General features: G+C 39.0%; 1 protein-coding gene across 2 annotated transcripts; it reads right to left on the bottom strand.

Annotated features, from left to right (window-relative positions):
- Positions 1 to 5076: 5076 nt before the first annotated feature.
- LOC111236467 (lysosome membrane protein 2-like) lies at positions 5077 to 22978 on the bottom strand. 2 transcript variants are annotated; one of them, XM_022765205.1, is made up of 13 exons: positions 22490 to 22978; positions 17812 to 17969; positions 17466 to 17613; positions 17088 to 17282; positions 16245 to 16336; positions 14725 to 14844; positions 14118 to 14296; positions 12545 to 12663; positions 12103 to 12176; positions 11893 to 11944; positions 11626 to 11778; positions 9985 to 10032; positions 5077 to 9658 (listed from the first exon to the last, which is right to left on the bottom strand). In XM_022765205.1, exons 1-13 carry the CDS (start codon positions 22610 to 22612, stop codon positions 9527 to 9529), a joined length of 1593 nt encoding a protein of 530 aa, XP_022620926.1. In that variant the 5' UTR covers positions 22613 to 22978; the 3' UTR covers positions 5077 to 9526. The 2 variants fall into 2 exon arrangements, with proteins under 2 accessions (XP_022620926.1, XP_022620927.1); XM_022765206.1 differs by lacking the exon at positions 9985 to 10032.
- Positions 22979 to 24394: the final 1416 nt, after the last annotated feature.

Genomic DNA, 24394 nt, shown 5'->3' with positions numbered 1-24394 from the left:
TTTTTGCCATTTTTCTGCCATACTATACTTTGACGTTTTTTGGCATTTTTATGCCTAATTATATTATTTTGTCTAATGCCTTACCATACTATGATGTTTGTATGACATTTTATGCCTTAATATAGCATGATGTATTTTTGACATTTTATGCCATATTATACTGTGTCGTTTTTTTGCATTTTTCTGCCATACTAGATTAAAATCTTTTTTGGCATTTTTATGCCTAATTATATTATTTCATCTAATGCCTTGCCATACTATGACGTTTGTATGACATTTTATGCCTTAATATAGTATGATGCATTTTTGACATTTTATGCAATACTATACTATGACGTTTTTTGCCATTTTTCTGCCATAATATACTTTGACGTTTTTCGGCATTTTTATGCCTAATTATATAATTTCATCTAATGCCTTGCCATACTATGATGTTTGTATGACATTTTATGCCTTAATATAGTATGATGTATTTTTGACATTTTATGCCATTCTATCCCTATGACTTTTTTTGGCATTTTTCTGCCATAATATACTATGACGTTTTTCGGCATTTTTATGCCTAATTATATAATTTCATCTAAGGCCTTGCCATACTATGATGTTTGTATGACATTTTATGCCTTAATATAGTATGATGTATTTTTGACATTTTATGCCATTCTATACCTATGACTTTTTTTGGCATTTTTCTGCCATACTAGACTCAAATCTTTTTTGGTATTTTTATTCCTAATTATATTATTTTGTCTAATGCCTTGCCATACTATGACCTTTGTATGACATTTTATGCCTTAATATAATATGATGCATTTTTGACGTTTTATGCCATACTATGTTTTTTGGCATTTTTCTGCCATAATATACTTTGATGTTTTTTGGCATTTTTATGCCTAATTATATCATTTTGTCTAATGCTTTGTCATACTACGACGTTTGTATGAACTTTTATGCCATAATATCCCATTACGTTATTTGGCATTTTTCTGCCATATTAGACTAAGATATTTTTTGGCATTTTTATGCCTAATTATATCATTTTGTCTAATGCTTTGTCATACTACGACGTTTGTATGAACTTTTATGCCATAATATCCCATTACGTTATTTGGCATTTTTCTGCCATATTAGACTAAGATATTTTTTGGCATTTTTATGCCTAATTATATCATTTTGTCTAATGCTTTGTCATACTACGACGTTTGTATGAACTTTTATGCCATAATATCCCATTACGTTATTTGGCATTTTTCTGCCATATTAGACTAAGATATTTTTTGGCATTTTTATGCCTAAATATATTATTTTGTGTAATGCCTTGCCATACTATGACCTTTGTATGACATTTTATGCCTTAATATAATATGATGCATTTTTGACGTTTTATGCCATACTATGTTTTTTGGCATTTTTCTGCCATAATATACTTTGACGTTTTTTGCCATTTTTATGCCTAATTATATCATTTTGTCTAATGCTTTGTCATACTACGACGTTTGTATGAACTTTTATGCCATAATATTCCATTACGTTATTTGGCATTTTTCTGCCATATTAGACTAAGATATTTTTTGGCATTTTTATGCCTTACTATACTATGTCGTTTGATGCCTGACCATAGTATGATGTTTTTATGACCGTTTACGAGTTAATATACTGTGACATTTTTTGGCATTTTTCTGCCATACTATACTTTGACGTTTTTTTGCATTTTTATGCCTAATTATATTATTTTGTCTAATCCCTTGCCATACTATGACATTTATATGACCTTCTATGCCTTAATATAGTATGATGTTTTTTTGACATTTTATGACATACTATACTATGATGTTTTTGCATTTGTCTTCCATATTATACTTTCCATACTATACTATGACGTTTTTTGTCATTTTTCTGCCATACTATACCATCTCATTTGATGCCTGAGCATAGTATGCCTAATTATACTATTCTTCTCATGCCTTACCATACTTTGTCGTTTTCATGACCTTTTATGCCTTAATATACTATGATGTTTTTTTGAAGTTTTATGCCGTACGTTTTTTAGAATTTTTCTGCCATACTTTACTTTGACATTTTTTTTTACATTATTATGCCTTACTATATTATGAGGTTTGTGGAGATTTTTATGCCTTACGATAGTATGAATTTTGTGAACATTTGTGTGCCTTACTATACTATGATGTTTTTTATTAAATAGTATGCTATGACTTTTTTGCCATTCGAATGCCTTAATATACTATGATGTTTTTTTGACTTTTGTATGCCCTACTATACTATGACGTTTAGGACAGATATGAACATATAAGTTTATGAGATATATGAAATGCTCATAGTAAAATGCAACTTTATTAATACTACAGGCTTATCAAAATTCTATATGTTTGTATATGATTTCCTTAATAATTTCTTTTTAATTTTAAACATCCACATCTATCTTTTACTTTAACATATATAATGTGAACACATACTGACAGGCTTTGGGATGGATATATATTCATGTAACATATATCTATTATATAAAAAGGCATACTAAAATATATGGTTCTATTACCTAGACATATCTGTCAAGTATATGATATTGGTCCAAACAATTTTCATGTCATTTTTACATATATTGGCTATACTTCAAATACATATAATTTTAGTTCTTATGTATATATTTTTCATATATGGAAATTCAACACATGTACACATATTACATTTGCGTATGGGCATTCCCAAGTGTAAAGTCAGACCTTATGTTAATAAACCGCTTGATTTATGGCACTACAAAGACAATCTCCTTGTTTTGGAGGGGTGGCAGGGTTGTTGCGTCCATACCAATGTTGAGACCAAACTTACACCCTTGTGTATGATATTGCAATTTTACTGACTTGTAATTGCATTTAAAACAGTGCTCATGCACTGTTTTAGAACACTTATTTTGATGTGATTGCTGTCTTTATGGCATTGTATTGTCATTTGTGCAATTTTTAACCATCAGCTCTCTCGCACATTTATAGAAATGTTGATGTAATGTATAAACATGCTTTGCCCTTATGAATAAATAGAATGAAATGAAATGAACAATTCTACAGCAATATTTTCAGAGATGATTACTAAAAATCAGTAAATCTTTGCATCATCTTTCTTGTATTTTGGGTTTCTGGCAGCTTTATATGCTGTTAAATTGACTCAAAGATAAAGGATAGTCAGGACAGTTTAAAATCTGCATAACAAAAACTGAATGTGAAAATGAACCAAGAAAACACTTTCATAGGAGTTAATTAAGAAATCATCAGATGAGAATTGCAGTTTCCAATACTGTCTCTACCTATGTGTTGTTGCCATAGTTGTACTTAGTATAGAAATGTAATTTCTATGGCAAAAAAGTGAATAATACACACTGAAGGAGGACCTCTGTACATGCTGACGCCTGCAGTCCCTGAAAAGATAATCACAAGGGCAGAAACGTATGATGTCAGTTCCCAGTAGAGCCTGCCCCAAGGCTATCACTTAAAATAATGAACAGAAAGGCTGCTGATGTGTACACATGTAATGCCCTCATGGATTTGTGGATTTATCTCTGTTACAGACACGTGTGACCTCCTATACTCCCTGAAAACTTGCCCAAACTTAGGGCAGTTCAGCTGTTAGTTTCACATGTTTGGGAAGAGGTGAAGTTTAGGTTTGACAAGAGCAGGGAGAGTCACAGCTTTCTGAGAAAATGCATCTCATTGCTGCATAAAATGAGGGTTTCTCCTGAGTGAATCTAGAAAAAGTTCTTGCTCTTTAATCTTTGTTGTTTGTCAAGTTATTCACTGGAAAAGGAAATATACTTCATCACTGAGCCAGGAGTAAGGCCTTTTACTGAATGCTTAGTCATAGTCATATTAAGGAGTTTGTCCCGGTAAACATGCCAAGACTTATTTAATCCAGTGTTGGAAGAAGTAAACAGATCCTTAAAAGTAGAAGTACATAGGTCTTATGTACCTTAGAAGTAACAGTCATAATGGCTCAGTGATTGATTTATTATATACAATATTATATTGTTTCTGATGCATCATTGTGTAAGCAGCATTTTATTGTGCACTTTTAGTCAGTACTTTATTTCTACTGAAACTATCCAAGTAAATACGACTTGCCATTTGATTAATTAAAAAAAATAATTCTTATTAAATTTTAGTTTAGCAAAAATAAAAAAAGGCGAAATACAAAGTAACACAAATGTATGTATACGTATACATACATTGGCACTTTCTATAAGGGGCTTACATCCTTATGCCACTTTATAAACCCGCACATATGTTTGCCCCAATACATACAGTATACACATACACATTTAATCACAAGAACAAAAACAACACAACAAAACAAGGCAGTATAAAAGGATACTTTCAGTAAAGGTTTATAAGTCCATGAGAGTCCATCCAAATGTCAAGAGTTTGATTAATTCACTTAATTAATCTCAGTATATTGCGAGGGATCATTGTTTTCACGTGAGGTTTTGACTTAACCAGTCTGAAATATCAGTTTCGCACAATTTTTTTTAGCCTGGAACACACACAATTCAATCAACTTGTCTGTGCATGAGGAAGGTTGTTTGCTGACACAGAAAACAGCCGCCATGTTGTCTTCACTGTTTTTCTGTATCTCATGAAAGGCACAACAGTGGATAAGTTGAGAGTGGATAAGAGTAAAAGAAATGAGCAGAATTGTGTTCATTTATGAATCTATTTTTATTTTATTTTTTTAGCTTAAATATTTAACTTTAATGATAAAGAACACTAAAATCAAACTGGATATTAGAGTCATCTTAACTTAAAATGCCAAGTTAAATATCTGTTGATCTGTTGTAGTTGATGTTCCTGAAGACTTTAAGTACAAGTAATTTATTTTTTGTGTATTTAAATAGCTAATTTCAAGCTGTTAGCTTTAAAGTCATGATTTTGAAAATGTAACTATTTCAATGACAGAGAGTCAGTGATATTTAACACCTATACATACACTTATTAGGTTCTTCTGGCTTGAAAGTTTTATTGCCACAAATAAGATTCAAATTTAAGGCAGTTTAACAAAAGACAGCAGATGAACGTGTGTACTTTGCATTTGACTGCAACTTTTATTTTTTTGCAAATACACTAGAAATGTTTACAAAAGCACTGTAGAAACATCTGTGCAGTGTAAATTATCAAAACTAAAAATGGATATTACTTTGAAATCATTTTGCACCTAACATGACAAGGGGATTGTCATTTTCAGCAGCAAAACAAATTAGTACATCTTAAGAGGAAACGTCTGTTAGTGACTTCAGAACATTGAAACAGGGAGATGCGGTTGTTACACCAAAGAGCAAATTAAGGAAAAAAAAATTATAACAAAGGATGGTATGGCACTAGTGCTCATCCCTGATGGAGGGCTTCATTCATCAAGATAGTTTACACAGCATCAATTCTTTACTTTACTCAGTCATCAAGATAATCAGCCTTCCAGTAAATCACTCCAGTTTGACAGAAATGGTGCATTTGGCTCCACAAACAAGTTTTTACTCTCACAAGTTCTCATACTCGTCCAACACCTGAATCTTAAACCATTCATATACACTCTTACAGACATTTTATTTTACAGGGCTCTGACAGGTCCCAGCTTAACAGACTGGTCTATCTTTACACTTTTTTTCATATTTTCAGTGTGAAAAAAATGAAATGTTGAATGAAAATGAAATGTGATGTGCTTGTACTCAAGCTGAATATTACAAAATAAAAAGACTAAATCACTCTACATAAAAAGGAATAAATCCTACACAAGTCAAACTAACAAAAGTCACAAATTCAGGAACAAAAAGATACATAAATATCATGTGGCCCCTTACAAAACATCCACAACTTATTTTACACAGCTATGTATTGCTTTGTCTTACATAATACTGAGATTTTTTTCTGCTCAAAGAGCATTGATTACTTTTGTTTGCGCTTGCGCTGGGTGAGAAAAAAGCAATACCCATCAAACTACCATCTGTGATCTTTTTTCTTTTGCCTTGATGTAAAAAGGCACATACATGCATTCACGCACACAAAACACATTTGCAAATACTTCACATAAGTGGTGGCACGATTTAAAAAAAAAAAAAAAAAAAAAATGGTAGGTAGGCGGTGGTTTTGTGGCACAGCCATTATCGCAGAGGAGAGTAAACACGGCGCTGGGGCAGATCTATGTGGGTTATCTTTGGTCAAGCAGGGACGAGCCAATGAGCTTGAAGGATTGGACTCAAAGGTCAGTGTAGTAGAAGTCAGACAGGTGGAGGAGTAGTGATGGCTCAGGTGTGTGTGTGTATGTTTGAACAGGCGCTGTACAAGCAACACACACGACTCACAGGATTAAGGTTTTTCAGGTTCAAGTAAATATTTCCAAAAGGTGGATAACGATGGACTGTGAGTTTGCACAAGGCAAAGTTTCTTGCATGTAGGTGAAATAAAAAAAGGCCTTTAGTGAATTGGTTTTACTTTAAAGGACAATTTCAACATTTTGGAGAACATACTTTTTTGCTTTCTGCTGGAGAGTTAGATTAGAAGATTAATACCACTCACGTGTCTGTCTGTTAAACCTTAAGATGGAGCATAGCTTTGCTTAGCTTAGCTTAGTTTAGCATAAAGACTGGAAACCTGGCTCTGGCTCTTACAAGCACCAGTTTTACAGATGGGTTACCTGCCAAATTATTTGTTGATGCAGTAACTTCCTGGAACCAAGAAATTCTCCATCACATAACCACCCAGAAAACAGTGAACTGTAATTTTCACTAGGGCTGCACCTAATGATCATTTTCATTATGGATTAATCAGCCAATTCATTTCTAGATTGGTCTACAAAACATTTAAAAAAACAGCATTAAATGTCAATGATAGCATCCTATAACACATTTGAGAGGCTAAAATCATCAGAGCCAGGCTGGCCTAGCTAAGCTAAGCATCTCCAGGCTGTGGCTTCAAATTCAGGAGACAAACACGAGAGTGGCATCAATCTTCTCATCTTAACTCTCCACCAGGAGGCGAATAAGCCTATTCCCCAAAATGTTGAACTGCTTTAAAAAGGACTCTCCACCGGTGCTATTAAACCCAGAATCAGACTTCTGACACCAATCTTAGATGGCGCTAGAGTGGCTCGCCCTTTCTGTCAAGTTTACTAACCCTATATATTAACCCCCATGGTACATGTGATATGGTCAGTTCAACTGTTAATTGAGGAATGACTGGTTAACTAGTGATTACTTTACATAAATGTTTCTAGTGATAACTGTAACTGCTAATTCCAATAAATGGCAGAAAGCTTTGGGCTTTGTATCTTTGTGCTCAGGTGTCAAAGGGTTGGCGACACAGAAAGTCTTAAAGATTTAAGACTTGAGAAAAAAAAAAAAAAAAAAGAGTCTGTGGATCAACCTGAAACCGAATACGAGCACATTATGGTTAATACCCCATATTCAAATACAAGTCCATAGGTTATGGCATTTTTTAGCAGCAATAACAAATACAAAAGTATATCAAAAGAAGACACTCCATGTGCTGAGAAGCAAGTAACACAGAGGCAGGGATGTCTGTTGTCCATTTACAACAACAGCACAACCAACACTAGCCAGGACAAACCATTGAAATGTACTGAACATATGGACCACCTGCATTGAAATGACAAGGACAAAAAAAAAAAAACAAACAAAAAAACAATGAAAATACACAGGGCACAATTTCCAGGCAAAGTGCAGGGAATTTTCCATATTGACAGTATTATGGCCTTAAATTCACTTCCCATCGACAGACAGCAATGGGTTTTAACGTGTGATGAGACAAATGTGGCGGACAGAAAAATGAAAAACACATCATGAAACATAAGACAAACAGTGATTCAAGTGCTGTGTGCTGCGTTTGCCTGAATGCCTACAGCTCCTTGGCAAACCGAACGACTGCACAGCGACGGGTGGCGCGCAGGGCTCCCTCAACACCCAATGATTCCTTTTTTTTCTTTTTTTTTTTTTTAATAGTCACGGCACTTGACAAGTGTCTTTGACAGATCAGCTGTAAATATAGTAGTAATAGGACCAAAAAAAAACCTGGTAGCCTTGTGTGAGGACTGGTTTTAGCAATCCAAATTGTGCTTTCTCTAATAAGTAACAGTGTAGACGTGCAGGAGCGGTCGACACCAGACAGAGTTAGTGTCTTTCAGCACACCTAGGAGGACTGCTTGCTGGATTTGGTCAGAGGTATCTCAACATTTCCCCTTTATATATGTACAATAAGGACAAAGAGATTTCCAGCTTATTTGAACAATGTATGAACATAAAGAACACACTGAACCATTGTAAGGCAGAAAGCAGGTTCAAGTCTCCCTTGTAAGTTCTGTGGGTGTTTGTTTTTTTCCTTTTTATCTCGATGTGTGATGAAGCCTAAAAAAGGTGTGACTTTATCAAGCTACTGTCGGCAATCCTAACAATTTCCCATCTAGCTACTCTCACCTTAACTAATGAGGACTTTGAAATGTAGCTGAATGTTTCATTTTTTAACTAGTGTTTTGAAAAAGAAAAAAAAAAAAAGTAATGCAGACAAAAAATAAGGAGAAGAGGAGGGGGTGGGGCCAAAATCACGAGTATTTCATGTGTCACACTACACCACGCCTGTGTCAAGAAAAACAGTTGCCCATTGTCCATCTAAACAGGACACTGAAGTGTAAGATAAAGGTGCACAGACACTTTCACTAATTGATACTTGAAAGTGCGGTGTGTGCGCACTAATTCATCTTAGGAAAAAAGGCAAAAATCCTATAAATAGTTTGGCTCAGTCCATTTTTCTTTTCTGTCTTTCTTTCGTTTGTACAAAAAGGATATGCCAAGTTCAGTTTTAGCAAAACCATTTTATCCTCTGTGCCCAGGAGTTCAGAGTTTTGTCCTAAGGATTCAGTTTACAGGGGCTTTTTAATCTGTCGACTTGAAAGTGTTCTCCTCACGCAACACTGATGGAGAGGAAATTAGCAAGAATACAACTGTAACAACACCCACTGTTGTTCAGGTGAATACTAAACACTCTTTTAGCCACGTTAGTCGGCAAAAGTCTGCTCAGAAGATCATGCATCCGTGTGCAGCAGCGACACCTATGCTACTGTGTTCCCTCAGAAGAATTATGGAAAAAAGGCTTGTCCTGGCCGAGCCCACCCAGAGTCCCGGCGTGTTTAAGGGGCCGACCAGGACGGAAATGAGGAATAAAGGTGTGAGAGTTTGTTGTTGTGTTGCAGCACGGCAGGCAGTGAGGGCCATGCTCAGCAGGTAGAGTAGAGGAGGACAGACAGTCATAAGAGGGCTCAGTGAGAGGAGCAACGTCTTTGTTGACTAAACATATACTGGGGTTTGTGTCCCACCCCTTTTCCCTATCCTCCCCACCACCCAAAATACGTGAAAACGAGCCCACTGTGTGTGTGAACCCCCACCCGTGGTAATGTAACACCCCTGTGCTGCTCCCTCAGCCCCCTTCCTGAGCTCCACACTTGGGCAGGAGATCCTCAATCAACACTTCTGGGCCTCCACTGGAGACATGGCAATGTAGGAGCCATTCCTCATTGGCTGGTTGGCTGGCGTTTCCGACGGCTCGTCCGGTTTGTCGCTGACCTGAGTGTAGGCCGTGTCCTCTTTTGCCGTCTGGATGAGGAAGAGTCGGGACAACAAGAGGTGTTAGTACAAACGCAGCACTGGCAAGATGTTCAAATATGCTTTTATGCTCAACACTGACATTAAAATGGGACTAAATGTTTTGACTGTAACGTTCACACGACAACCTAAAATGTGCACCAGTTACGACAAAAAACCAAGCAAATTAACTTAAAAACAAAAAGGAACCAATTACACTGTGAGGCGAGAACTCAAAAAGGAATATCGTGTCCGTAAAGACAATTAAAAATGATAATCAGAGATGATGGATAACAAATTAAAAGGAGAATAGCAAACAAGGCAAAATGAAGACTTACAGTAAAAGAATGAAAAGCTTCAGTAAAATCAATACGTTTTACTTCATTCTAAAACAGAAAAGGAAAAAAGGGGGGGGTTACAGAAAATTAAAATTAGAACATGGTTAATACAACACTTCTTCACATTGCAATTAAGCAATAACAGTCTCTCAGTCCTAAGATGAACTTAAATTCACGTGTGTACAGAATAGAATAGTTTGCCTTTTTTTTGGGAAACACGCCAATTCAATTTCTTGCAGAGAATTAGATGAGAAAATTGACACCACTCTCTTATCCGCACTTTAACTATGAAGCTGAAGTCTGTGCGAAGGCAAGATCCAAACAAAATCCAAATACCAGCATTTCTAAAGCTCACTAATTAACGTGGTATATCTTGTTTTTTCTGTAGAAAAAGTATCACAAAACTAGGTCAAAACCTAGTGTATGGCTGGACCACACTGTAGGCTATTTGCATTCTGTCTTATGTCAGCTGGTTTCAGCTCTTTTTCTATTTGCATCTCTCCTCCTCTCTGTGCTCACATATACAGTATTTTGATTCAGCCGAATTCCAAGTAAAGCTGTTCTCATTTGCGTGTTTTTCTGTTTCTGTCGTCAAACAACAGAACAAGTACAAAATAGTGACGGAAACACAGCCCATTAAAACTACATGTTAACCGGCAGTAACTTCCAAGCCATTTCCAAGCTGCTGCTAAAATCCTTGATTTTATGAACGCAACGCCATCTGACAAAATGACCATCCACATAAGTTACAGACGACTGCTGTGGTGAGATTTCAGCTATTTCAGCTACCTGTAAAAGCCAAAAACCACACATTTTGGTGCTGGTAGGCAGATTGTGTTACCTTCGGACAGGATCAGGTTAACCGTTCCAACCTGTTTCTTGACTTTATGCTAAGTTAAGCTAACTGCCTCCTGGCTGTAGTTTTATATTTAAACAGACAAACAAGAGTGGCATCAACCTTTTCATCTGTCAACCAAAAAAAGAAATATTTCCCAAAAATAACAAACTACTTCTTTAACATGTGTATTGCAGGCCACTCTATGGATCGTGAATAACCTGAACTACAATAGCATGAAGGCAGTAAGGGCCAGGGTTCAAATCAGAAACCCTGTACTACTAAAGATAAGAGGTGAACATGCGTTGTACATCATCCCGAGGACTATTCTAGTTCAATGCACATTGGTACTCGACAGTGCTACGATAGTTTATAGCTATGCTGACGCTTTCTTCCTGAATACCAAGACTCATCAAAAGATGCATTGACTGTTAAATATTCAGCAAGAAAAACACATGACATCCATTTGATCCAGAATTGTGGAAAACTGCTCATGCAGGCTTTGCTACTCAGGAATCATGCAATGTGTTAGTTAACATGCGCACAGCTCAGGGGTTAAACCTGCTAAAGCTTGGTGAGGTTAATGTAGGAAAATGTTAATCATGCAGAAACCCGGTCAAAACTTTCAAAACTCTAGGATTTACTGTGACATATTATACTATTATCTATCATCACTCTAGGTCCCATTTACACTGTGAACTATGTCAGTGGGTAGCACACTTTTTTTTTCACACCAGGGTAACTGTGGGGATTAATAATACTAAATTTAGGATTAATAATACCACAGCAGCAGGGGCAGTTCCTACCTTCTTCTGGCGGTTTCGGCAGAACAAGACGACGAGCACCAGCAGCAGGATGATGCCCAAACCCACGATGAGCAAGGGGAAGTTTGACACAAGGGTCACAATCAAGAGCAGCGTCCTCATCTGGGAAGCTGAGTCATCATCAATGGTCGCCGTCTAGGTTCAAGATAGAGACGACAATATTGATTTAAGTTTCCCTTACAAGAACAGGTTTATTTCAGTTTGTGTTGAAGGAGGGTGGGGGGTGGGGGGGTGGGGGAGGGTCCTCACCTCATTGACGAACATGATGGGGAAAATGGTCTCGTTGATGTACTTGGTTTTGCTGCAGGGCAGACAGACAGAGACAGAGCGAGAGAAGGACAGAGCGAGAGAGAGAGAGACGGTAAGGTCAGGGGGAACATCTGGCTCAACATGTGGCTGTAATGGGGACAGTATGTGGCAACAGTGAAGTGGGTCACAGTTCAACAAAGTTCGACTTACGGGAAGCCTTGGACTCTCTTCATGATGATATTGAGTTGAGCTCGCTTGCAGGCACGAATGGGAACTCCCGTGGTCTTAAAAAAAAAAAAAAAAAAAAAAAGAAAAGAAAAAGAAGACAAAAAGATATTATTTTAAGTAGAAAGCTTCCGGTGAATCTCGCTTTAGCTTTTCTTATCTTTCTTATAATTCTCACACATTGGAAGAAAATTAAGTATCCCAACCATTAAAATGTGGCTGGATCATTTAGAGAATCGCGTTAAGAAACAATAGACAATTAGGCGACAATTAGGCAACCCCTAATTTAGACCCTTTAATGCCGTTACTACAAATCATGATCAAAACAACATTTCAATAAGACTGTCATAAACCGAAAGTTAAAAAGGTTCAACACAGATCAACCCATGTGGCTCCAATCTGCTGGGATATTAAATATGAGCTGTACCGGCTGCAAGTCGAGGTACGTCTCGTGTTCCTCCTTGTTGGGGTTGAGCCCGTCGACAGCATTGATGTACTTGGGGTCCGCTTGATAAAAGTGGGGGAAAGACACGACGATGGGAGCACCTGGAGGGAAACAAGTACGAAGAGTCAGTGTTTGTGTTTGTGCCTGAAGATGACTCAACATAAACAACGAATGCTGGAGAAAGACGAAAGAAGAAGAAGAAACGTGAGATAAGATAAAACTATGGTACTTTGTGTCAAGCAGATAAACTGGAATTTCAGTAATTGATATATTGCTGCAGATAGCTGAAGAATGTGTGTCAGGGGTTATATTGGGCCTAAATAGTGATTAGCTGACAAACCTAAGACAAGACAGCTTCTTCTGAGGCACTGAATATCCTGTTCTTACCCCTAATTTGAGTAAGAAAAATCATATCTATTTAAAGCTTATAATACTTAAACTCTTAGTGGAGTTAAATGATGTATATACATGTATAATTGCACATATATTGTTTTAAATTAAATTAACTCCACAAACTGTAAAAGACAACATTTCAAAGAGGCAAATTTAACATGTATTTAATATACATCTTGCCAAAATAAAACTCTCCACCTAAAGTCCTTAGGTCATAGGTATATTGGACAAGTAAATACAAAGTGAAAATCATCTTCAACAATACTAAGAGAACAAAACACACATTAACACTACTCTGAAAGATTACCTTTAGAGTCTTTTAAAATGCCAGAAAACTGTGAAAATTACCAATTACTATACATGTCTTGTTTTGTCTGACAAACAGACCAAAGACACTGAGTTTGTGGGTAATTTTTCACCCCCTCACTGGTAATAATAACAATAATTATTGTAATTACAGCCGAAATTACCAGCCGTTTTTCAGCCTCAGTCCTCCTGTAATTTAAAGTATTTTAAAGTGGACCTCTAAGTTTAAAACGTCTTCTACCTGCATTTCACCAGCTCAGTGTAAAATTATATGTAGGATCTGGGATGAGAAAAGAGGAGTGAAATAACCAGGGACTATTTTATCCCCAACCTCCTCCTGTAATGTTAATCATGTCCGAACGGGCCTTTAGACTGTATATGTTGGAAGAACGTTACACAAAAAAACAAAACAAAGAATACTATAAGGATTTTAAATTAACTTCATGTAAATTATACAAACAGCAGAGCGCCGGGGTTACAGTAGCATATCGTTCTGTGATACTACAATGACTTCATGTGTCAAGCCCACTGGAGATTGCCTTATCAGAGCAATCACGCTCTACTCAATGACCACCATAAAATACTTCAACAGCCAGCACAGTTAATTATTGAACCATGTATTGAGTAAAACCTGGCATGCTCAAACAGAGAGAATCAGGCAGCAGGGCAGGGGACGTGGTAGCTGACTGAAAGGACATTTCTGCGGGGTAGAAAGAAGGGGGGAAACTGTCATGGGACTGGTTTGGGGTTATCAAAGGGAGGTGGGTGGTGGTGGGTAACTGGGTCAGGCTCTATGGTTACAGAGGGGGCTCAGAATGAGGGGGGGGGGGGGGGGGTGGGGGTGGGGTGTTCCTACCTTCTCGACAAACGCTGACTTTAAGCACCCCGGTGCCGAGACAGTCTCCAGCTGGCACACAGAAGCCCTTGTTAGCGGGGTTGTCTTCGGGACTCATGAGGACGTCGCTCGGGGGTGCAAAGCGATACGCCTGGATGCCTTTCACCTCCACGTCTTCCACATAGGCTAGATGAATAGACCTGAGGAAAGGAAACAGCTCAGATCTATTCCTAGTTTTGGGAATCATAAGGAAAAACAACTTAAAGAGCCTCTTGAGAAGTCTAAATAAAGACATCTAACAAGTAGGAAAGAGCTCTTGTCATCTTCTAAGCAGTTAGGAGAATAAAACAAATAAGTGTCAAGAACAAGATGATCACTTCCTGTATAATCACACCTCCCAGCTGTGTCCAGGTCAAACTCTGGACTCTTCACGTGTGTTTTACATTCATTGCCATCCTTATCAAAGTTGTAATAACCAGAACTCAGGTCCTTCAGTAGATTTTTAAGCAGGTTGTATATGTCTCAGCCATCATTTCCCAACTTGTACCTTGCTGAAGTTCCTGTCCACACCCTGCCAGGATGCTTTGACTGTAAACAAATCTACAGCAATACACGCACATGTGCATACCTGCAGAGATCGGCGGCAAAGATGTAGAGTAGCTCGTTCCTGTTTATTAGAGGGTGGAAGACAGCGCCATCCGTTCCGTTGATCATGTTGCTCTGATTGGAAGACCACCACGACATCTTCCTATTGTTTGTTTAAAAAAAGAAAAAACACACACAGGCTATATAAGTGCTGGGTGAAGTTCAAGTACTGCACTTGAGTGCAATTTTGAGGTACTTCAGTATTTTCCATTTATACTTCTTCTCTATTATAGTAATTATGATTAACAATTCCTTCTCAGATTAAGATTTCACATGAAAAAAAAACATACAATTTTAAATACAATGCTTATAAAATACAACACACTGTTAAAGATTAAACTAGTGTTTCCCAACTATTTTGGCTTGTGACCTCTTACAAAAAAGCAAAGTGTGGTTGGTTAATCGGTTTTGATTAACCTGCCAATTATTCTTTCATTCATCTAACTCACATTTACTGTCCTGTCTTTACCTGATCTCCTTGCACTTTGTCTAATTGAACAGATTTAGTACTTAGTGCCTTCTCCAAGGTCTTCTACTGTTGTCCCTCACTTGTAAGTCGCTTTGGATAAAAGCGTGATGTAATTGATTTAGAGAAACATTTGTCATAACATGATTTCTCAGTCCATCCTAAAATGTCTGATTCAGTTTACTATCATGTATGAAAAGATTTCAAATCCTGACGTTTGAGAAGCTGAAAGCAGTGAATGTTTAGAATTGACAGCAAATTTTTTTTAAAAAGAGTAAATCTGCAATCAACTAATCAATTGTGTCAGAAGTGTGATTCTGAGGCCGAAAGACGTTAAAATGATCGAGTATGTAATTTTAAAAAAAGTAAAGATTCTTTTCAAAACTCAAATGCATGCAAACATGAATATGAATATGAATGAAAAGAATCTGTGTAGCATAACTTTTCCTTCTTTTAATCATTTCACAACCATCCAGATTTATCTTTGGTTTGGAAACCACTAGATTACATCACCTAAATAAAATGTTACTTGTGTGTTGATGGATTAGTATTGACAATCTAATACTCTAATATATAACATCATATCAGTCATGAGAACAAGCATAATTTGCTGCTAATACCTCTGTATCTTTTACCTAAGTAGCATTTTGAATGCAGGATTCGTACTTGTAATGAAGTGGATTTACACTGTTGTAGTGGTACTTTTACTTGGGTAAAGGATCTGAACACTTGCTCCAACACCGGATTCTACCTACACATGCTGCTCGCATTCAAAGTACAAAGTCACTTCAGATATACAAACACTCATTTTGCAATCCTGATCTACCTAAAGCCAGGGAGCAAAGGCTCTCTCCTCTGGACTTTCACATACCGGTTGTGTAACAAAATAAATGAATATGATAACTGGGAGGAAGTGGAACCCGTGTGCTGACGAGACAGAGTTTTACTATCATTGAGGAAAGCGAGGAAAAGGAAAAAAAAAAAAATCTTTTTTTTTTTTCCTTAGACAGAGGACACTGCCTGACATGAGTTGTTACCTCAGGCCGTTCCACGTGTCAATCTTGCCATAATCCAAGTAGTTCTCCTCGCCAGTGTGGAACACAAACTCTCCTTCATGAGTGCCATTTTTCTGTGGAAAACAACACAAGGTTCAGACAGAGCTGCTGTGACCGACAGATGTTGAGGATACAGCAGAGAGGCACTGAGTCAGAAACAAGTGTTAATGTCTGCTGACAAAGGACCATGGGAACTGTGGAAGAAACACTGCTTTGTATTTGTCATAAAATATGCCCCTTGGCGTTTTCTCATCAGACGCTTACACAATAAGGCTTTAGTAATTGATTGAAAAACTGGTAGGCATTTTCACATCAACTGTTTTGGCCTCCAAGAAAACTACACCGATGTTATAAAGGGCAGTATTTACATTTAAGCTATGAATGTCCAAAAATAGGGAAGTTGACATCTTCAAAAATTCCTCTGACGGAACAGTGGAAAAAGATATTCAGTTCACAATCATATATGGCAAAGAAAAGCAGCAAACTCTTACATTTGGGAGGCTGGAAGATGTGTATTTTTGGCATTTTTGCTTAAAATTGACCGAAACAAACGATTGAATTTCTGCTGATCGACCAATTGTTTTAGCTCTGTTAAATGCTTTCCTCAGCATCACATGGCTGGTGTTGCAGATGTTGGCCTGTAAACAGGAAGTACAATCATCTTCCATCAGCATGTGGCCAATCTCACTTCTTGCGCGACACTACCACAGGTTTCCTCTTGTCTGACACTTTAGTAACCCTTAACAACCAATACCCCAGAGATTTCTTAAGGTTTTTCTTGAGCCACTTGCCTCCACAATCACATTCAGGGGCGCCACAGCTTACCTTCCACATCAGCCCAAAATATTCATCCACGTCAGGCTTCATGGAGTGGATCTTTGTGAGAATAGGGTCTTTGAATCCCCACAGGAACTCATCCACGGTGCGTGTCATGAACAGCCCGACACCCAGGCTGTTCATATACATGGAAATAAAAGTTCGCACGATGAAGGAGTAGGAGTTCATCTCATTCATCACCGCCTGAGGAAGAAAGACAATGAGTTGTTTGCAAAAGATATACGCTGGCTTGTTTGTCTTGGCTTGATATGCCTGATGTTATTGTGCTCAAACTGTCACGTTAAAACTAGGAGGACAATGGCTTCGAGTGTGTTAGCGGAAAACAGTGTGAACAAAAACTAGGGGACCTGATGAACCATGTCTTACCACATACGGGATGTTGACAGTCCTGATAATGTCAACCTTGGGGTCTCCAGCGGACTTCTCAGGCACAAAGACAAAGGTTTTCGGGTTAAGGGCATAAATCTTGGTGCCGTTCTCCAGGAAAGTTATGTTTTCTCTCGGCCTGTATTCCCTGGTGTGGAAAGGGCATTAGTCAGTTAGTCCAGATGTCTTTTGTTTTGAAGCATTAACAAAATCAACCCAGATGATTTCTTCAAAACATGGCTGACATGAAAACCAGCTTCCTTTTCCATCACTATATATCACACGTTTGCAGCTGCACCCCTACTCCAAACCACTGATTGGGTTATGGTCTTCAAATCAAACCTACCTGTAAGTATAGGGTCCGATCTGTTTTACAGATGCCTTCCCGCCTTTCAAGAACTCGTCTGGATTGGTCACATTGAAGAAGTAATACTCCATATAAACAGGTGGAGGTGGATTCTTCCATGACTCAAACACTCGGCTCTTCTCCGTCAAAGTCATTTCCTGTCAGCAAAAAGAAAAAGAAAGAAAAAAAGAAGAAAAAAAAAGAAAGAAAAATCAAATACACATTCGGATTGAGAAACAACTGAGAATCAACAACTCCCACAGCATTTTTACACTTAGGTGGAGCAATGTTTTATTCACATTTTGGAACTTTCAAAGACGTTCCCTATTCTGAATGACTGCCATCTGAGAGCACACATGGCACTTTTCTGCAATGAGCTGGTGCCGGGCCAAGACCCTGAAACCCAGAGGGAGGCAGAGAGAAGTCCTTCATAGCTGAAAAACCGTCAGGACAGGCAGAAAGTCTGAGCAAAAACTGCACAGTCTTTGACCTCAGCAAGCCGAGGCAGGAATCTGTCTGTGGGCTACTAGTCAGCCCACACAACCCAGCAATGTGTTGCAATAATAAGACATGACATCAGTTAAGCCTAAGCCATCGAACTACATGCAAAACATCAGGCGAGACTATAAAAGCCGAACCAGCCTCCACAAGAACATGGTTTCACTCTGAGCAGTTTCACAGATGTTTTGGCTGCGATCGCGTGGAGAGAAACAAACCTGAAAACCAAAGTTAGTGGCAACTGTGTGTGACATAAGCCTGGCTGCCGCATGTCTGAACATGAGAAATCAGTAACTAGATCGTCAAAGTGTACAAGGAAACAGAAAAGCTGAAGATACTGATCAGGACAAGCAAGCCCGTTTTCAATCGTTTGGATGTTTTTAAAAGTTTGGGAAAGGAGAAATCACCCACTTCCTTTCATGTATTTTAAATGGTGAGTTCCTGAAAACCATACACCCCCCCACCCCCCATACATCATCCTCTGCAGTCTCTCAGAGGCACTTCAGAGGGTGAGAAAATATAACTTAAGGTGTGGTGAGCACTTCCTGTTTGGATCTTAACTTCCACCGTTTAAAACATGTTTTTCTCCATACAACTGTTTACTGGGTTTTGTTGCATCCTCATCCCCACTTTACGAAAAACCATGATAGATGTCAGAGGGGTCAACCAAAATACATACTTTTATAGTCTGCGTAGAAACAGTGAGATGGTTCAACTAACTGAAAGACACATAAGATTCAAACACACAAAGAAAAAAGTCTCACTTGGCTGATTTAGGTATGTGATCATGAAATATACGCTCTAGTCTTTGAACACGTTACAAAAATGATTTGACTGGTGTAGGGCTGCAACTAATGGTTATTTTCATTGTTCATTAATCTGCTAATTATTTTCCCAATTTATCTGTTAAATGTTTAGTGTGTAAAAGTCCCAAAAGTTCAAATTTCATGTCTTTATTTTCTCATAATAAAGAATTACTAATGTCTAACTAACCATCAGCGTCATGATGACACCCTGATTACTCAGTTTCAGTTTTATGTCAAAGCTGCGTGACCTCCTCCAAAAAATGTCTCGTGAAGCAGAGAAGAGACCCTGAAAGGGAAGTTTAAGTATTTGAGACATGAAACTCTCCCGAGTCTTGATGAGTCAGCATTTTAATTAATAGCTGAATTTAAAGAAGCGTGTGACCATCATGAACAGTGCACTACAGAACATACATAAAACATAATCCAGTTGAATTGAGTTAAAATGTTTCCTTGTAAAAACAAAATGCAAACTGTCACTTTTGAAACAGGCGTCTGTCTCATCGTTCCCCTGCAGCATTTGAGAAACAAACGTGTCTGTGCCCTGCATGAATCCCTGTGTTCGCCAACCTTGAACAAAGGTCTTCCAAAAAGGCCTTCAAAGTTAGTCAGAATGAGACTCATTTATGAAAATAAAACCTTGATACATCACAAAAAAAAGACAAGAACAAGTGAGAGACAAAGTGGAGAGGGTTTGTCAGTGTGATCAAAATACAGTGTTTGTCATTAGCTAGTGCTGAGTTTAACTAAACAAACAGCAATGTGACCTGAGCCTCAGCCAAACAGCTGCAGGCACAGCTTAGGTGTGGCGTGACAAGATCCTGTTTTCAGTTGCAACATAGGAAATGCAAAGAAAATCCTTTAAGAGTGCCTCCTGTATGGAAGACTTTGACTTCAAGTTGTGAATGAATGGCAAAATTTGAACTACAACATGCTGTGTTTTACCAGCACGACCTTGTTCTTGAACGCTTTTTGCTCAATCAGTCACACTACCTTGAAAAGTCTCCTCTCCCAAACAGAGGCTGAGAGGAGTGGCATGATCTTCTCAGAACCACTCGGGATAGGCAGAGGCTGGGACAACAACAAGGCACTATGAGGTTGCTCCCAGGCAAAAATCCTGCCCCTGAGGACAAGCAGTCTGTCAAATTCCTCGCATGACTTTTTTTGTTGTCGTTTCCCTCCACGCCCAGCTCAGCAGACATACAGAGTTTGTGTCCTGGAGGTAGCTTTGACTTGTCCCAAACAACTAGGCTACATCATTATTACAGAGAGCCGCATTCGACATGAGATTAGGTAGATTTTTGAAGTCAGTTCAGCATGTCGGGTTCCGCCTAATTCAATGGGAAGACTGTGGCGAAAGAGGATTAGCTATGCTGTCATTTCGTGTAATCGCCAGCCACATCAGAATTATGTCCCCTGTTGATGAACTTTGACTAACTCTCTTAATTTGGGTCCCCTGGGATGCTGCCGTGATTCAGAATGAGAGAAAAATGAGACCCAGGCCTAAATTTAACTCCAGGAGGTGAAAACCGTGTCAGGGAGGCGGCTGTTTGTGAGTTTCCTACTTGGACAAATAGTTAATTTTTCTTCTTCTTGGGGGGTGGGAGGGGGTGGTTGCGAAGGAGCAAAGAAGCAGAGAGATTTTAAAGTACAGATTATGAGCTGCACAGTGCATCCAACAGTGATTCATGTCAGTAAGAGGAATGTGAGGTATTTAAAAGGGCGATGGGTCTGTAGGGTGGGATAGGGTGTCAGCTGCCAACAACCCCCACCCCATCGCCCCATATATACCTTAAAATACTGTAAATAAGAAAAAATGTATAATTCAGTACATCCCAACACCAAGAGCCCACCAAATGTAGTTTTACACTTCAGCACAAATTTACTGCTGTTTTCCCTTATGTTTATAGGAGCGCAACGCCAAGAAAAACATCAACCTGATTCACTACTGTGCCGCATGTTGAGCTGATTCTAGAGGTGAGGGGGAAAAGAGTGAAAGTAGCAGTTGTTTCTAAGCAATGTGCAAATCGAACCCAAGTCAGAAATAAATGTTTAGCCTCTCTCTTCTCCATAATGTCAACATGAGTGTTAAATCATTGCAAAGACTCAACTAACGTACTGAAACACAGCCTGTATGTTGATTAACTCATATGAAATTCACGAGACAGATATTGCTGATCAATCTGACAAGCCTGGATTGATTTGTGAAGCAGTGATGACTCAAAATAGACTGGTATTGAAATTTTACAAAAATGAATGACTGCATTTGTTGGGACTGCATTTGGAGGACACATGCCTTTTATTCCCAATAATTTAACCTCTGAAGTCACTCCCATTAATACAAATTGGATTGGTTTATACAAGTTGGACGCTTGATTTTCAGAAAGGTGCAAGGCTGCTTCTGCCACACAATGTAAAAAAACTTACTACAGATTCTCCCCTGGAAGTCAGGGACTCCCCGTTTCTTCTGCACTCACCCAAGCTCCCTTCCCCCCATCCATCCAGACCCGCACACCTCCCCCCCTAACCCACCGTGTCCCTGCTGGCGGAGATTCCTACTATTACTACCAGTAACCCTCCTCAGAACAGTCACCAGTCCAGAAGTGCATCAAGCCTGCTTCTGCAGAAATGTGTCACTGGGTCATGCGCACAGTGCTGGACAGGTTAAGAGCATACTATCAGCAAAGAGAAAGCACATATCGTACGTTTTCTCCCCATTTTCCTCGCGGTTCCTTTCATTCAATAAGAACTTAAATGCATCATGTGATGATTGCTTAAGTCATATAAACGATGTAGATCCATATTGGTTTGTCAAAGGACATACAAATGTCATAATACAGGGTGAGGTCATAATAAAGTCACCTTTAAGAGTCGCACAGTTATTCTCCCCCTTACGGGAATTATAGGGGATTTCTACCTAAAAGCGAAGAGCGTATTAGGCTTTTGTGTAATGTAAAAACATACATGCTGATTAATCATCTGTCTAAGAGCAAGCTTGACCAGAACCTCGAAGCTGCAACACCATGCACCACGACTTACGCGCTGCTAGACCTCGGATTCATACGGATTCCGTAAGAGAAACGCTTCGAAATGATCCCGCAGAGCTGGAGCTGCAGAATGCAGCACCTGAGAAAATTACCACTTAGTAAACACTTAAAATCAAGACAATTCATACACACAAACACCTCTATATTGGATGATCTTGAGACCTTGCATGCACTATCACCAGTGGGATGCTGAATGCGCATGATTGGCCACTGCAGATGAAACGCTTAAACATTTAAACCCCTCATGTGTGACAGATGGAAGAAGTGTGAAAGGAAGGAAATGTACACTGCAGTAGTTGCTGTTGGTGTGGGTAAAATTGTACAACTCACCTTTTTTAACCGGCTGTGTATCATTGTTTGGAAGACTTGAGCCACGACCAAGGCGATCCCCACAATCAGGAGGTGAGCGCACACGATGCCGGTGGCATAAATGGCACAGGATCTTCGAGTCATGATGCCGGGCGGATGTGTTGTCCTCTAGGGCCCCCGGAAAAAAAACTTTACCGAAGTCGATGTTAACTTCCCCCCCAAAAAAATTAACTAAAAGATAACGAAGACGAGGTGTATGAGACCGTGAAACCTCGCCGTCTCCCGAGCAGCAGCTGGTAAACTTCTCTCTCCGCCGTCCTGGCGTGGGCTTCTCGGCGAGGCTGGAGAGGGGAAAGAAAATGAGAATCGAGAAAAATGTTGGCACTTCTCATCAAAATCCGGGATAACACTGGACGACAGAGTGAGGACTGAGCTGCTGTGGTGCTGGGGCGGTGGTGAAATGAAGCAGCAGCTCTCAGCACATCGGGACGTAAGCGAAGAGATGTCCACCTCCTCTTGCTGCACGCATTAATGAACTCGGTCAGGCGTATACCTCTTTTGGACTGCATGGGCGGTGGGCGTGTGTAGAAATAAAGGAAAAAAAGAAAAAATCAGTGATGGTGCTCTCCTCACACGGCTGATGTCACCGTTTCTAACAACAATATAATAATATGCAACGGAAACAAAAAGCAGAAGTATCTTTCTTATTTATTACTCTTTTATGTGAGACTTTATGCACAATTTGTTTGGCTTTTGGTTTCGTTTAATAACTTTTTGCACCGATGCTTCCCTGGTGTGATGATAGTTTAGGTTTCTGGCATGTAGGAGCTTGCAATACAACATGTTAAGATCATCAGGATTATTGCATGAATTAGGAGCATCGTGCTCATCCACACATGGATGCTCGGTGGCAGCATCCACCGGGCGACTTTTTAAATGATCTTACCAGGTGTGTGTTGATGCACACGATGAGGGAAACGGTTCAAAATTTCACTTAAAACTGTGACATCTTATCATTTGCCTCGTTCACATAGACAATGAGCAGACGGCGGAAAACCGTTACCTTTTATAAAGACTCCGCTATCTCACCTCATCCTGGCTCCTTTAATAAACTCAGCGTGGACGTGAAAAAATGAGCCATTCAAACAACCAACGATCGGTGACGTAGGCTCTTTGTCCGACCAGCAGCCGCTCTGGTTGGCTAACGTCCTCCCGGACCACCGCTCAGGACCACTCCCTCTACGCGCTGATTGGTGCGACGCTGGTGAGTGCGATACTGAATTTGATCGACTGATTTCGGGGCGGGGCTTATTTAAAGGGGGAACCGGCCGGTCGTGAGGTTCCGCACACAGAGTGGACGTTCACCTGCTGCTGTGGAGCCCACTTAACCACATATGACTTCTCTGTGGAACCAGAGAAAAATGTGGATGATTTATAGGCAGCATTATGGCCACCATGAGGCAAACGACCACTAAATATTGACAAACATGAATTATATGTGATTGAGAACAAGAGCATCTGAAGGGTCCTCACCATTAAGACAAAAATGTCACTGTTTGCAGTCAGCAGTGTTGTTGACAGCAAACCCTGAGATAGGGTGTTGAACCTAACAGACCTACACAAAAACATGTAACGTTTACATTTGCAGAGCAGGAATTACACAAAAATGTGTTATTTCAGCCAAAAAAAGCTATGAAAGGTTTGGACAACCCAGGTCAAATCACATATTTTGTCAATTTTTTGAAATTGAAAGAAGTAAATACAACCCCTGCAGAGAACAGATAAAAAAATAATCTTTGTTCAAATGACATTTTTTTTAAATAATTAACTGGCAATGCTTAAAAAATGTGAAGGTCGTGTTGTATGTATCTCTAGAATCTAGATCTCTAGATGAAAAAAATATTCAGTCTGATAAATGATATAATA

This window comes from Seriola dumerili, unplaced genomic scaffold (assembly GCF_002260705.1).
Source record: "Seriola dumerili isolate Sdu_G_001 unplaced genomic scaffold, Sdu_1.0 BDQW01000668.1, whole genome shotgun sequence".
Lineage (NCBI taxonomy): Eukaryota > Metazoa > Chordata > Actinopteri > Carangiformes > Carangidae > Seriola > Seriola dumerili.
This window is presented reverse-complemented; position numbering and strand designations above follow the sequence as displayed.